Source organism: Ursus maritimus, assembly GCF_017311325.1.
Source record: "Ursus maritimus isolate PB19 chromosome X unlocalized genomic scaffold, ASM1731132v1 scaffold_X1, whole genome shotgun sequence".
In the NCBI taxonomy this organism is placed as follows: Eukaryota; Metazoa; Chordata; class Mammalia; order Carnivora; family Ursidae; genus Ursus; species Ursus maritimus.
In genome coordinates this window covers 63,615,379-63,631,096 of record NW_024423319.1, presented here as the reverse complement: position 1 = coordinate 63,631,096, position 15,718 = coordinate 63,615,379, and the positions used below count along the sequence as shown (strand labels likewise).

Below are 15,718 nucleotides of genomic sequence, written 5' to 3'. Positions count from 1 at the left end.
GTAAGATGTGCCATTATGCCAGAGGATAACACATAACTTTAGGGAAACCATTTACCCAGATGAGAAAGCAAAACATGTATAAGCACTCTTGATACCATTTGATTATAGGAACAAGAAAGAAAGAACACTAATGTGCTAGGTACATATGACTACCTAAACCAGGAAAATACTGTCTAGGTAGTAGCAGCAATACAGAAACAGAGGACTTGCTAGTACCTGTGGCTAACCTGAACAAAAAGGATGACTGCCTTATATGATGGTAGAATATCCAGTCAGAAGGACAGCCCACCTTATTTGTTTCATCTTTGTGGCTACAATTAGTATCTAGTGTCTAAAGAAAAAGTGCAGATTTTGAGATCTACTAAGTGCTGGCTCAATCTCTACATACTTACCTACTCATTAATACAGATTCACTAAGTATCTGTATGTAAACACTATTAACCCATTCAGATTAGTGTATGACTTCAAAGTAATTACACCGTTTCTTCAGGATTACATTAAAAATGGCTCCTCCACAATTCATAATTGCCTTTCCTACAACTATTTCAAGTAAGTGAGGTTTAGGCCACTCTACCATAAAATTAGGGTGAGCATAGAAATTTCTTAATCGTAAAAGCCATGTTCCTTTTACATACCCCCTATCTTAAAAATGAGGAATCTAAACATTAATATATTGTAATATGAAGCTATACACTTAGCAAGTGAATTAATCGATTATGCTATAAATGGAACTCTTTTTTTAAAGTTCAAGTTTCAAAGACTTTTGAAGACAATGCAAGGAGATTTAACTATAAAACTATATACTGAAAAAAGGGGAAAGAAAACACAAAATAATTCAATTTAGAAAACATTTTGGGATTACAAGAGTAACAATATTTTGTTATATGGAATGTATTTGTACCTGAACACATCCAGCTAACATCTCATAGAGAATGTGAGCACGCTTTTTCATCACTCTGACATCTACCATGGTAGAATCTGCGCACTGACCATTTTGGATTGGATTTATAAACCGATTCCTGAACTCCTTAATGGATCCCAGCAAATTTTCCTTGATAAAGTTAACCATGCAATGATCTAAGAGAGAAGACAATAGTAATAATGGCTAAATTCTCTGATAAAATGTTCATGTCAAAAACACATGCCATGGAAGCATTAGAATTAAGCTACAAAGAAAGAATAGCAAATTGAGTACAGACTAAATTTTGGTTTTAAATCTGCTTTGGAACTGGATTGCCTAAATCAGATGAGAAATTCAAATAAAAACCATCCTTAAATTCTAGACATGAATGTTTAAAAACAACACCTAAGAACATTTTATTCTAATTCACTATTCTCTATAACAGATATAGACAATAAAACAAGTATTCTATAATCCTAACCATGATTTCATGGTCAGCAAGGGTATCTTGTGAAAAATACATAGATATTGAACCAATATAATAAAATCAGGTAATAAACCACTGTATCAAACTTTATATTAACTGATCTCGTTCCAGAAGCCCTTAATAGAGCTATCAGCTGCCCTATATGACATTGGACCACAATGTGAAACAGCATTTTTTCCACTGTTTCAATATAATTTTATTAGTAGTTATTATGTCAAAATTGATATTTATATGGTCCAAGGGACTATCTTAGAAAATTCTAAAGAATATGTATTTAGACTTTAACATTAAAATAGAACATATTCTCATTATAGCACAGCCCTTAAAAAGTCATGAATAATAATGAGAATTAAGTGCATTTGAATCAAGAACTAGAAATGAACTCTACATGCACTGTCACTTAAAGCAAAGTTCCACAGGAGTATAACATACTTCTATGGATATAAATTTCATTGGCAAACACCATTGGTTTGCTTTTTCACTGTATCATAATACTTTTCTAACTAATATTTTATTGTTTTTGCAATGTGAAGTAGCACTTCTACAAATGGAGTAAGAGAAAAAGGGGAAACTGGAACTGATAAAAATAAAGATAAAATATAGGTTACAGTGAGATAATAACCAGTTTTACAAATAATAAAAAAGTTACGTTACTATACACTAAAGGAATGGAAAAAATAAAAATAACAAAAACTATTACAACGGGTTATAATAGGAAATTTCAATTTGTCATTTGCTGAATAACTCATGTTCCCTCTTAAGTATCACCACACATATGAAAATAAGAGAAATTCACAAGTTATCTGGATTCACATCATCTGTCCTGTCTCAACAAATTCTATGCTGATATAGATTCAACACAGCTCTCCTTATCCCATCTCCATATTCCTAAAACATTCACATGTAGCATTTCTTTTCAGTTTCCTACAGTACCCCCGCAAATTAGATATATTTTGTTACAATATCTCCTGAATTTGTAAAGCAATCATTAAGACTTCTGATAATTTTCATAGATTTCAAATTCTATGTTTATATTTGAACACTCAAAATAGCACACCTGTTGACTGTGGTTTACCATTCATATTTATAAAGCATTCCACTTGAAATATATGGTATTCTTTCACAGCAGACTAAGATGGACCTACGCAGATCATAGTCAGAGACTATATTAGACAGAAGAAAGGCAAATGGCAAAGTGGCAAAAACGTATCTGAGGCAATGCCAACTCTACAGCATAACTGCAGATATTAACTCACACTCAATTAGGTTATTTTGAAGTGGTGTTCCTGTTAAAATAATCCTCCTCCTTGACCGTATAGAATTCATAGCTTTTGAAACAGCAGATGCTTCATTTTTCAAAATATGACCTTCATCACAAACAACAAAGTCAGGGCCTAAAAAATGTATAAAAAACATTTAATTAGTATATGATAAAATTTAAAATGTAAATACAAATTGAATATGTAATCCATTTAAGCAAGTAAGTTAACTCCTTAAAGTGCTGCTCATGTGTGAAGATAAAACAATATCCTCATAAGAACACTCATATTTTATCTGCTGCTGTATTTACTGTATTTTGTAATGTGGCACTAACTGGTATTAATTGTATCCCAACAGTAGAGTATTAAAGTAATACTATAGATGATACTTAAGATTCTCTCAGTAAGAAACAAAAATAAACAAAAATAAAAATAATCAAAAGAGTAAAAAGATCCCCCCAACAGATTTAAGGCATTTGAAAAATAGAATCTTTAGTAATTGGAAAACAGTATCTAAAGATATATTTCAGGGGCGCCTGGGTGGCACAGTGGTTAAGCGTCTGCCTTCGGCTCAGGGCGTGATCCCGGCGTTATGGGATCGAGCCCCACGTCAGGCTCCTCCACTGGGAGCCTGCTTCTTCCTCTCCCACTCCCCCTGCTTGTGTTCCCTCTCTCGCTGGCTGTCTCTATCTCTGTCGAATGAATAAATAAAATCTTTAAAAAAAAAAGATATTTCAGCACTAGTGTATCAAGTGAACACAACTGCCTAAGACGACTAGCAATTTATATATACATGAAAAGACAAATTTCAAAACTTACATTTTAAGAAATACAATATGAATCACAACAGAGGGCTGCCTAGGTGGCTCAGTCAGTTAAGTGTCTGCCTTTGGCTCAGGTCATGATCTCAGGGTCCTGGGATCAGGCTCCCTGATTCTCCCTCTCCCTCTGCCCCTCCCACTCGTGTTCTTTCTTTCTCTCTCTCTCAAATAAATAAAATCTTAAAAAAGTAAAAATAAAAATAAATCACAATAGACTCTGCAGTATCTCCCACTTAACATATTCCAAATAACTAACACCCTTTGCCGGGGGGAAAATTTAACTGATAAAAGGGCAGCTAAATTGATTCTTATACGACCATGGGGTGCAGGGTAGGTGGGAAGAACACTTTGCAAGCTATAAAAGATTTTACAGCTGAGAGTGACTCTTTCAAAAGAAATACATACACTTTATTAAAATAACATACTATTGTTTTCTAAAGTATGGCTTATACTTTGCTTGCTGGTTAATATACATACATACTACTTAAATACTGATTTCAACAACAGCAGTTGTCAAATTACTCCCCATCTGTTAGACATTAGAGAAAATTTATCTTCTACATGAGTTGAAAAGTAAATGCTTCAGTATGATTGATCAAATAATGTAATTGTTAATCAGTATTCAGATGGGGCTATGCAAATATTAAGACTTTTTAAAATTACTTATATACTTTCTTTTTTTTATAATAATATTTTTTATTATGTTAGTCACCATACAGTACATCCCTGGTTTTTGTTGTAAAGTTCCATGATTCATTAGTTGCGTATAACACCCAGTGCACCATGCAATACGTGCCCTCCTTACTACCCATCACCAGCCTATCCCATTCCCCCACCCCCTGCCCCTCTGAGGCCCTCAGTTTCTTCTCAGAGTCCATAGTCTCTCATGTTTCATTCCCCCTTCTGATTACCCACCCTTTCTTTATCCCTTTCTTCCCCTACCAATCTTCCTAGTTCTTATGTTCCATAGATGAGAGAAACCATATGATAGTTGTCTTTCTCTGCTTGACTTATTTCACTTAGCATTATCTCCTCCAGTGATGTCCATGATGCAGCGAATGTTGAGAAATCGTTCTTTTTGATAGCTAATATTCCATTGTATATATGGACCACAACTTCTTAATCCAGTCATCTATTGAAGGGCATCTCGCCTCCTTCCACGATTTAGCTATTGTGGACAATGCTGCTATGAACATTGGGGTGCATATGGCCCTTCTCTTCACTATGTCTGTATCTTTGTGGTAAATACCCAGTAGTGCAATGGCTGGGTCATAGGGTAGCTCAATTTTTAACTTTTTAAGGGACCTCCACACTGTTTTCCAGAGTGGCTGTACCAACTTGCATTCCCACCAACAATGTAGGAGGGATCCCCTTCCTCCACATCCTCTCCAGCAATTGTTGTTTCTTGCCTTGTCAATTTTTGCCATTCTAACTGGCGTAAGGTGGTATCTCAATGTGGTTTTGATTTGAATTTCCCTGATGGCTAATGATTTTGAACATTTTTTTCATGTGTCTGTTAGCCATTTGTATGTCTTCATTGGAAAAGTATCTGTTCATATCTTCTGCCCATTTTTTGATTTATTTGTTTCTCGCATATTGAGTTTGAGACGTTCTTTGTAGATCTTGGATACCAGTCTTTTATCTGTAGTGTCATTTGCAAATACATTCTCCCATTCCGTGGGTTGGCTCTTAGTATTGTTGACTGTTTCCTTCGCTGTGCAGAAGCTTTTTATTTTGATGAAGTCCCACAAGTTCATTTTTTCTTTTGTTTCTCTTGCCTTTGGAGATGTGTCATGAAAAAGGTTGCTGCGGCCGATGTCGTAGAGGTTGCTGCCTATGTTCTCCTCTAGGATTTTGATGGATTCCTGTCTCACATAGAGGTCTTTCATCCATTTGGAGTTTATCTTTGTGTATGGTGTGAGAAGAGTGGTCAAGTTTCATTCTTTTGCATGTAGCTGTCCAATTATCCCAGCACCATTTATTGAAGAGACTGTCTTTTTTCCACTGGATGTTTTTTCCTGCTTTATCAAAGATTAGCTGCCAAAGAGCCGAGGGTCCATTTCTGGGTTCTCTATTCTGTTCCATTGGTCTATGTATCTGTTTTTGTGCCAGTACCATGCTGTCTTTGTGATCACAGCTTTGTAGTACAACTTGAAATCCAGCATTGTGATGCCCCCAGCTTTGTTTTTCCTTTTCAACAATTCCTTGGCAAAAACCAAAATCTATACCTAGCTTTGTATTAAAAGAGCACATACTGGTTTTGTGAATCCTAAAAAGTTTTCTAAAGAGAAAAATTGCCTTTTTCACGTGACTTAAATGATTTTCACCACCATATTCACTGTTCATGAGGGTACGGTAAAACAGGTACTCTTATACAATGTTTGTGAGAGTCTAAATTACTATCAGACATTTTGGAAGACAACTTACAATATCTATTAAAATGTAAAATGTATATACTCTTTGACCCATATTTCAATTTCTGGGAATTTATCCTAAAGGGATGCTTCCCCAAGTATCCAAAGATATATAAAATATTCCCTGAAGCACTGCTTGTTTTGGTAGAAAACTGAAAACAACCTAAAATCTTCTCAAAGGGCATTAATAAAACTATAATGGAATGTTACAGAACTAAAATTAATGATATAGATCTCTATGCACTAACCTGGAAATATATGCCAAATACATTATTAAATAAAAAGAAGCAAGTTGCAGAATCTATATTATGATACTATTTGTATTTAAACAACCACCTCTGGGGCACCTGGGTGGCTCAGTCAGTTAAACGTCTGCCTTCTGCTCGGGTCATGAACCCAGGGTCCTGGGATTGAGCCCTGCACTGGGCTTCTTGCTCAGCAGGGAGTCTGCTTCTCCCTCTCCCTCTGCCTGCAATTCCCTCTGCTTGAATTTTCTGTCAAATAAATAAAATCTTTAAAAAAAAAACCTAGCTCAAACAGGGTGATTTTATCTATGTATACACATATGTAGTAAAGGACTAACCCTGCCCAAAGATAGGTTAGGCCTTTGCCTTCAGCACCTGGGAGGTAACCTCTAAACTTGGAATGTCCTGCCTGAGAAGATGGTCTTTGTTTACCTGGATGGCTTGGGACACAAACAAGATCGTCTAACGAGGTGATTTATGGGGGCAGTGGGGCTTTTGGGCCATATGGCATCTTCTTGATCTTTGGAGGGGGCTAAAGATCACTCACATGGGTGGTCACTAAGTGATCACGATGATCACTCACATGGGTGGTCAAACATGTCTATGTGACCAAGTCCAAACTCTAAACACCATGGCTTGTGTAAGTGTACTTGGTTAGCAACACTCCATACTTATTGTTATGTATCATTGCTGGGAGAAGTAACTGCTGTGTGCAGAATTCCACTGACAGATCAGCCTTGGAACTCTCCTGGACCCCACCCTATGTGCCTTTTCCTGTTGCTGATTTTAATTTGTATCCTTTCACTCTAATAACACATAATCATGAGTACAACAACTTTTCTGAGTTCTGAGTCCTAGTAAATTACTGAACCTGAGAGTAGTCTTGGGCTTCTAAACAATGCAATATAAAATACATGCTTGAAAAAAAAACCCACACAATATGATTAAGAAGTGGACAAAGGATCTGATTAGAGAATTTTCCAAAGAAGACATGCATATGGGCAACAGGTACATGAAAAAAACCTCAGTATCACTAATCATCAGGAAAATGCAAATCAAAACCACAATGAGGTATCACCTCATATCTTTGAATGGCTGTTCTCAAAAGGACAAGAGGTAACAAGTTCTGGTGAGGATGTGGAGAGAAGGAAACCCTACTGCACCACTGGTAAGAATGTAAAGTGGTGCAAGCACTATGAAGGCTCCTCAAAAATTAAAAAGTAGAACTACCACATGAACCAGCATCTCTAGCTCTGAGTATATATCCAAGGAAACAAAACCATTATCTCAAAGAAGTATCTAAACTACCAAGCTCACTGCAGCATTATTTGCAATAGCCAAGACAGGGAAACAACCTAAATGTCCACTGACAGATGAATGGATAAAGAAAATGTGGAGTATATATATACAATGGTATATTATTCAGCCATAAAAAAGCAAAACCTGCCATTTGTGACAAGATGAATGTATCTTGAGGGCGTTATGTCAAGCGAAATAAATCAGACAAAAAAGGCAAAAACTCTAAGATTTCACTTATGTGGAATCTAAAAACAAAATAAAACAAACTCATACATACAGAAAATAAATTGGTGGTTGCCAGAGGCAGGTGGTCAGGATGAGTGAAACAGGTAAAGATGGTCAAAAGTTACAAAATTCCAGTTATAAGATAAATAAGTCCTGTGGATGTAATATACAGCATGACAATCATAAATAACAATACTGTATTATATAATTAAAAGTTGCTGAGATTAAATATTAAAAGTTCTCATCACAAGAAAAAAATTATAATTATGTGTGTGATGGGATGTTAACTGGACTTATTATGGTGATCATTTTGCAATATATACATATATTAAATCATTATGCTGTACACCTGAAACTACTATAATGCTATATGTCAATTATATCTCAAAAAATATATGCTTATTTGCATAAACACAAAAAATTTCTGGAAGGATATACATGAAACAGTGAGACAGAAGGAAGGTANCTTTTACTTTTTAATATACACCTTTTCCTTCTGTTTGTATTTTGCTCAAGAACATGTACTGCTTTTATAATTTAACTTAAAAAGAACTATTTATTAGCGTGGCAAAGAAAGGAAAGGGGGTCCTATCCTTAGTAAGGATATCAGAGGGAATAAAAGTAGGAAGAAAGAATAAAAGTAAATATACTCACAAAAAACCCTGAGTCAACAAAAAAGCTAAAAGGTGTTATTCATATTCTGTTTACTACAATTGGAATGTATATAACATTCTAGAATTAAAAAGTTTTAAAATCTTTAATGTTTAAAAGAAATAAGTTTTAATAATCTTGGAAATGTATTTTCTGGAAAACCTCATTCCAATGAGGTGGTAGGATTTGAAAATAGCTATCATAGAAATCATTCTAGAGAAAGTACAGGGAGAATGCAGTCATGAGGCTCTGGAGAGTAGAAGAAAAGGGATTTAGCAAGAGGCTTGGAGAAAAGTTCTCCTGTTCAAAAATTAAGCCTGACTGAAATAGTTCAATACACCATGGAAATTTGTCATTATTTTATATAATTACATAGTCAGGTCTAATTTATTGTTTAAATCAAACAGAACCTTGAATTAATATTGTGTGCCTGCATAAAGAATTGAAGAACTGGTAACATGCTACAACACAAATAAAGCTTGAAAGCCTTATGCTAAGTGAAAAAAGTCAGATATTATATGATTTCACTTTTACAAAATGTCCAGAAATATTTTTACAAAATGTCCAGAAAAGGCAAATCCACTGAGACAAAAAGTACATTGGTAGTTTCCAGGGGATAGGGCATTTGAAAATGACTGCTAATGGGTACCGAATTTCTTTTTGAGGTGATGAACATGCTGTGGAGTTCAAGAGAATAGTTGTGATATCACACTACATAACACTGGGAGTATACTAAATGCCACAGAATTATAAACTTTAAAATGATTAAATGGATTTTATGTTATGTGTATTTTTACCACAATAAACTCTATTCANNNATTCATTAAATTAAAATGTGGGATAATGTAGATTAATATTCAAGCTACCACAATGAATAAATGCTTAGCATGACTTAAAGTAAGTAACTGTGCTATGAGTTAAACAAAAAAGGCAAGTATAGTAATAAGGTTATAAACAGATTATTCATTTGTCAAACCCCAATAAACTCTACATTACGGAGAATAAACTTCAATGCATCCAAATAATAAAACAAAGGAACTGACCTAAGTGAGTTTAGAAAATATTTTAACTATAAACTATAAAGCCGTAGACAAAAACAATCCTATAAACACTGTACTATAGTTGGTAAATTTGTTTCTCACAGAGTGTGTACAGGCTAACAATTCTGAAATTACTTTACATGTATAATGAGTCTGGACAAATAAATAAATGGATGGCAGTATAGCTGGAACCAGGATTCTCATAGTTGGAAAAGTAAGTAACAGATTAACAAAGGTGAAAATGAACACTATGATACTGGATTTGACTCGAAGATACCATGATGAAATCAAGTTTATCTCTACTCACTCACACACAAAGAAAAACTCCAAATTTTATGTGCAGATAATGGCCACTAAGGGAGACAAAGCTTAATTTCTGCCTTCCCCCAACTTGGATAAGCTATATTCTGTGACTGACTTCCAAAGAACAGAGTAGAGACAGGTGAAAATAGTAGATCTAATGTACCCTGGATATGATGTGATGAGAAAGGTATTTCACCTCTGGTAAATTTTTTCAAAAACCTATAACTCCAGTCTAATTATAAGAAAAACAACAAATACAGACTAGTGAACATTCTATAGAATACGTCCACAACACTCAAGACTGACAAGATAATGAAAAATAAAGACTGAGAAGTTCTCGTAGACCAGACAAGACTGTGGAGACATGACAATTAAATGTAGTGTGGTACACCCTAGATCAGATCCTGGAATATAATGTGGACATGAAAAATGGTGAAATTCAAATATACTTGGAATTTAGTTAACATATACCAACAATGTATCAATTTCTTAGTTTTGACAAATCTACCATGGCAATGTAAAATGTTAACAGTGGGAAATCTCCGTGCATGGAATATGGGAACTTTTTTTTTACTCTCATTTCAAATTTTCTGTAAAAAAATTATTCCAAAGTAAAACATTTTTAAAAATATCACTAAATTATTTACATGGAAATAACAAATGTATTTATTCTTCATGTCAAGCTTTAATTTTTTAAAAATTTATTTCCTCATGAACAAATCACAATGTTAAGCATCTGAAACTGTTGTTTTAGCTATTCCAAAGCAACCCTCTTAAAAATCTGTTGCAATACTATTCACCAGCTTAAAGTTCTCTGATGATAAAAAAACCACAGAACTTTCAGACAATACTTGATAAACTTATTGAGCCTTAGCTTTACAATGGCAATGTTACTTTGGTACATGTTAATTAAATTATTATCTTAAAAAAGAGGTGAAACAGTATAAGCATTCAGTTATAAGATGAGTAAGGTCTGAGATTCTAATTTATTACATGGTAAGTATAGCTGATAACACTGTACTGTATAATTAAAATTTGCTGAAAGAGTAAAACTTAAATGCTCTCACCCAAAAAAATGGGGGGAGTAAATATGTGAGGCCATAGATGTGTAACTCAAAGGGGTGAATCCTTCTGTTAGGCAGGAAGGTAGGCCTAAGCAACAGGAGGATGGACCTTAGACATCCTGATGGACAGCCCTAACTCCCTGCTGGGACAGCTCCCCCCCCATTCCACCCATCTAGTAGTCGGTTTGAGGTTACAACATCCTGACAGAGTTAGAGTTAAGTTTGTTGTGCTTGTTGCACTTGTGCAGAAAGCAGTCACTTGTCTTTATTTGACCTACGTCTCTAGAACAGAAATACTGTTGTGGCTTCCTACCCCATTAAGGCATTTCAAATAAATCCTGTGAAAGGACATGGATAGTTGGCTAATTATTATATAATCCAGGCCTGTCACTCAAATGTTATAACTCTAGGGCCCACCCAAAAGAAAAAACTGATATAAACCCCACCCAGGAGCTTCTGGGCCTTTATCTCTCTTGAGTGGCCAACCCCTCCCTCGGAGTATACTTTAATAAAACTTTGCTCTGCTTTTCCTTCATTTTGCTCTCCTGTAATTCTTTAATGTGGGCAGTGAAAATAACTGAGGCTTCTTTCCTTTTCATTCTAACTCTCAGTAACACTTCCAAAATGTATTCATTTATGAAAATCATGCATTGTACACTTTAAATATTTTACAACTCTGTGCTTTATACCTGAATAAACCTGAAAACAATAAATAAAATTTAATAAAAAAGAGGCAAATTGATGGATTCTAAAGAATACTGTTATTTTAACAATGAAAATTAGACTTTCTTAACCCACATCTAAAGCCTCAATAAGTGTCTCAAAGTAACTAGATAAATAAGGTAAAGTTTAAAAAGAAAAAAGATACAAATAATTAAAATTTAATTAGTTTTGTGAATAATACAACTTGCTGCTTTTCGAAGTGCCAAATAAGAATTAAATATTTGGATCTTGCATTATGAGAACTACTCATAAAGCTAGACAGTACTGCAAATATTAACCTTCCATAGTGATGACACTTTAAAACACAAGAAAAAAACATGCAGCAATTCTTCTAATGACATAAAGTTGGGAAAGAAACTTAACTGTTTTCAGAGTATGGAGCGAGGTCTTGTTACCATCTAATATTCAGACAGTTGGAAGAAACTGCAATTGTGACTTAGGCACCTGATGCATTTTTAGTTGTTTACAAGATCTCCCCTAAAAACCTCAAACACTTCCAGACTCAGCAACTGAATTCTGAAAAATTGGCAACATTAAGAGTGCTTTCACCTTAATAAAATTATACTAAGAAACAGAAAGAAGGAAAAAACCAGAAGGGCAAATGAAACAAAAGCCAGATACTTAGTAGTTGCTTGTTAAACAGAACATAAGCATATTTTTTACTCAACTTGCTTATTTATCTCAGTGCCTGTTAATGTATTACCTGGATCAACCAAAGCTTTGTTAAAGATTTCCTTCAACTTCCTACTCTTCACATTCCTTCCTTGAGCAAGATTTCTGTACATCTCATAGCCTATGATCATAACACCACCATCTTCTTGCCACCTCTGCAGCATGTAGCTTCTCTCCTGAGGACGTTTCACAGTTGCTAATTCAGAGACCTTTGTGGGAAAATAAAGATTTTTAAAGGTAGCTATTAGGAATCTAGGAATACTGCATATTCCCATGGAAATATGCATAATTGGTAATTAAAAATCTTTTTCTTTTACTATATGAATTTCATGCAGTTATTTTTATAAAAGAAAATATTTAAAACACAATACCTCAAGCTTTTCATCATCTTTTAATCCCTCTTGCCACTTCTCAAATTCATTCATCCAATTCAAAGCGGTATTAAGAGGACAAACCACCAAAGCTGTACTGAAATCCAATTTGTCACACAAAAGAACCGTATGAAGAAAACTTACCACCTAAAAGAAAACAAATTAAGTTACCATCTTCAACTAAAATATCTGCAAAAACTTAAAATAAAATAATCTTACACTTAACTAGTTTTGTTTTATCTTTAAACAATAAAGCAGCCAACCAAAGGTCACAATTTCCAAACCAGGCAAAGTACGGGGAAAGAGATATAATATACAAAAAGATGGAGTTTGATTACATGATGTATAAGGTTCTTCCAACTCTAAAGTTCCGTGATCCTATGATCAATAATAGTAATATGAATATAAGAAATAACCATACCAAAACTATGACTAAGTCCCTAGTCTCCACACAATGTCCCTCCCCACAAACTTTCAGAAACTGCCATTGCCAATTTAGAAGAGAATGGTGTTATTCAGTATTCTTCTATTTTAAAGTGTTCTGAATTGATATCTTGGGAAGATGGAAGTGGAGTACGAGGACCCTAGGTTCACCTCATCCCACAAACACAATAATGTAACTTTCAAATCATCATAAATATACCCGAAATTAACCTAAAGACTGGCAGAACAAACTCCATAAGTGTAGGTAGAGAAGAGGCCACATCGAAGAAGGTAGAAAGTACAGAGATGTGGTTTGGGGCAGAAACGGATCAAGGCCGCTGTGGTGGGGGAGGGAGATGTGGTCGTGGAGAAGGACGAAAGACAGACTACCACATAGGGGAGCACACCAGGGAGCAATGAATCCCCAAAGCAACTGGCTTGGAAAGTGAGGGGGCCGAATTTGGTGAGTTCTTGCAACCAGTGGGGCTTCATGTCCGGAGGTTTAAAGGTCAGCAGGCATGGCTGAGATATAACCCAGAGGGCACTGTGTTGCTCTTGGAGAGAAGGCATACAACGTACGGACATACAGCATGGAAACAGTGAAGTGAAGAGCACCTGGGGCACACAGTGGGGAGGATATTTGCTCATCTCAGAGCACATCAGGGAAATAGCATTCACAGAGACCCCTCCAAGAACAAAGAAACCAGTCAACATTGTCTTCCCACCCCTCCCCTCAACATAAGCACAAGGCCACCTGTGGGAAGCAGAAGAGCACCAGCACTCATTACCTAATTCGCGTAGACTAAGCCCCAACTGCCCGCATTCCAGCAGAAAGCACCCCTCTGAGTCATGCTTCCCTTAGGGCAAGAAGGCAGAAGGCCCTCTCCCAAAGAAGACCCACCCAAATCCCTGCTCACACTGTGTCTCCCGACTTGGGAGTCTTCAGGATCTCAGTTCAGTAGCGGTTGTAACACTTCTCATTTCACAAGCAGACCTGAGCACACCTAGTTAAAAGATGCCACATTCAGGCGAGGAATCAAATGCTGCCCACGACAGGGAGAGAGAGCCTCTGCAGAGGGCTACTGTGAAAGATAAAGCTGCCAGGACAAAACAACAAAGCACACGCAGCACCCATTGCAGACACTCCCACAAACACCAGACTCTAGGGAACAGGGGACACTATATAGCACAGTACTATAAGACATTTTCTTCATAAGGCCATTACCCTAAAGAAAAGGAGACTGAGCTCACTTTTCTAACACAGAGAAACACACAGACAGACATAGACAGAATGAGAAGACAGAGAAATTTATCCCAAATGAAAGAACACGACAAGGCCACAACCACAAATCTAAGCAAAACGGATGTAAGTAATATGCCTGATAAATAATTTAAGGGAATGATCATAAGGATACTTACTGGACTTGTAAAAAGAGAGGAAGACAATAGTGAGACCCTTAACAGAGAGATAAGAAATAACAGAGCAGAGATAAAAGGCTCAATAAACGAAATGAGGGGTGCCTTGTGGATCAGTTAAGTGCATCTGCCTTCAGCTCAAGTCATGATCCCAGGGTACTGGGATGGAGTCCCGTATTGGGCTCCTTGCTCAGTGGGGAGCCTGCTTCTCCCTCACCCTGCCCCCCTCCCCGCTCATGCGGTCTATCCCACTCTCTCTCAAATAAATAAATAAAATAAAATAAAATAAAATAAAAGGGTTCAATAAATGAAATGAAAACAGGTTAGATGGTATGAACAGCAGCCCAGAAGAAGCATAGAAATGAATTAATGAACTAGAAGACAGAGTAATGGAAAGTAATCAAGCTAAACAAAAGAGAGAAAAAAATATTATGCAAAACAAGAACAGACTTAGGGAAATGAGGGACTCCATCAAGCATAATGACATTTGTATTATAGGAATCCCAAAGGAAGATGACAGTGAAAAGAGGGCAGAAAATTTATTTGAAAAAATAAAAGCTGAAAACTTCCTTAATTTGGGGAAGGAACCAGATATCCAGATCCAGGAAGCACAGAGAACTCCCAACAAAATCAACAAAAGTTGACACACACCAAGACATACTGTAATTAAACTGGCAAAATATAGTGAAAAAAATTTTTAAAGCAGTAAGACGAAAGAAGAAAGTAACATAAAATGGAAAACCCATAAGGCTACCAGCAGCTTTTAAAGCAGAAACTTTACAGGCAAAGAGAAAGTGGCATGATATATTCAAAGTGCTGAATGGAAAAATCTGTGACTAAGAATACTCTATCCAGAAAGACTATCATTCAAAAGAGAAGGTGAAATAAAGAGTTTCCCATACAAAGAAAAACTAAAGGAGCAAGAAATATTAAAGGGGATTTTTTCAGTTGAAAGGACAGACCAAAAGGATTAAAAATAAATATTTCTGTAAAAAATCAGTAAAGGAACAAATAAAAGGATGTAAAATATGACACCACATACCAAAAACACGTGGAAGAGAGGAGTAAAGAATGGGCTCGAACTTAAATGACCATCAACTTAATACAGACTGCTATATGCAGAAGAGGTTATATAAAACCCTAATGGTAACCATATATCAAAACCACTAATAAACATGCAAAGAATAAAGAGAAAGAAATCCAAATATATCACTAAAGAAAATCAGCAAAACATGAAAGAGAAAAAGACATGAAAGGATCAAAGAAAATCATCAGAAACAACCACCAAAGAAATACTAAAATGACACTAAATATGTAACTATCAATAATTACTTTGAATGTAACTGGACTAAGTGCTCCCAAAAAAGACACAACGTGACAGAATGGATTAAAAAAAAAAAAAAA

At 35.6% G+C, this 15,718-nt stretch overlaps 1 protein-coding gene across 7 annotated transcripts in view; it reads right to left on the bottom strand.

The window, feature by feature from the left end:
• Positions 1 to 15,718, bottom strand: part of ATRX (ATRX chromatin remodeler) — a 345,341-nt gene that overhangs the window by 130,356 nt on the left and 199,267 nt on the right. For all 7 annotated transcript variants that reach the window (XM_040630434.1, XM_040630447.1, XM_040630441.1 and 4 more), the window contains 4 exons: positions 12,476 to 12,622; positions 12,136 to 12,313; positions 2,645 to 2,782; positions 902 to 1,077 (listed from right to left, as the gene is read on the bottom strand). In XM_040630434.1, the coding sequence (XP_040486368.1) occupies positions 902 to 1,077; positions 2,645 to 2,782; positions 12,136 to 12,313; positions 12,476 to 12,622 (639 nt within the window). The remainder of the gene's footprint in view (positions 1 to 901; positions 1,078 to 2,644; positions 2,783 to 12,135; positions 12,314 to 12,475; positions 12,623 to 15,718) is intronic.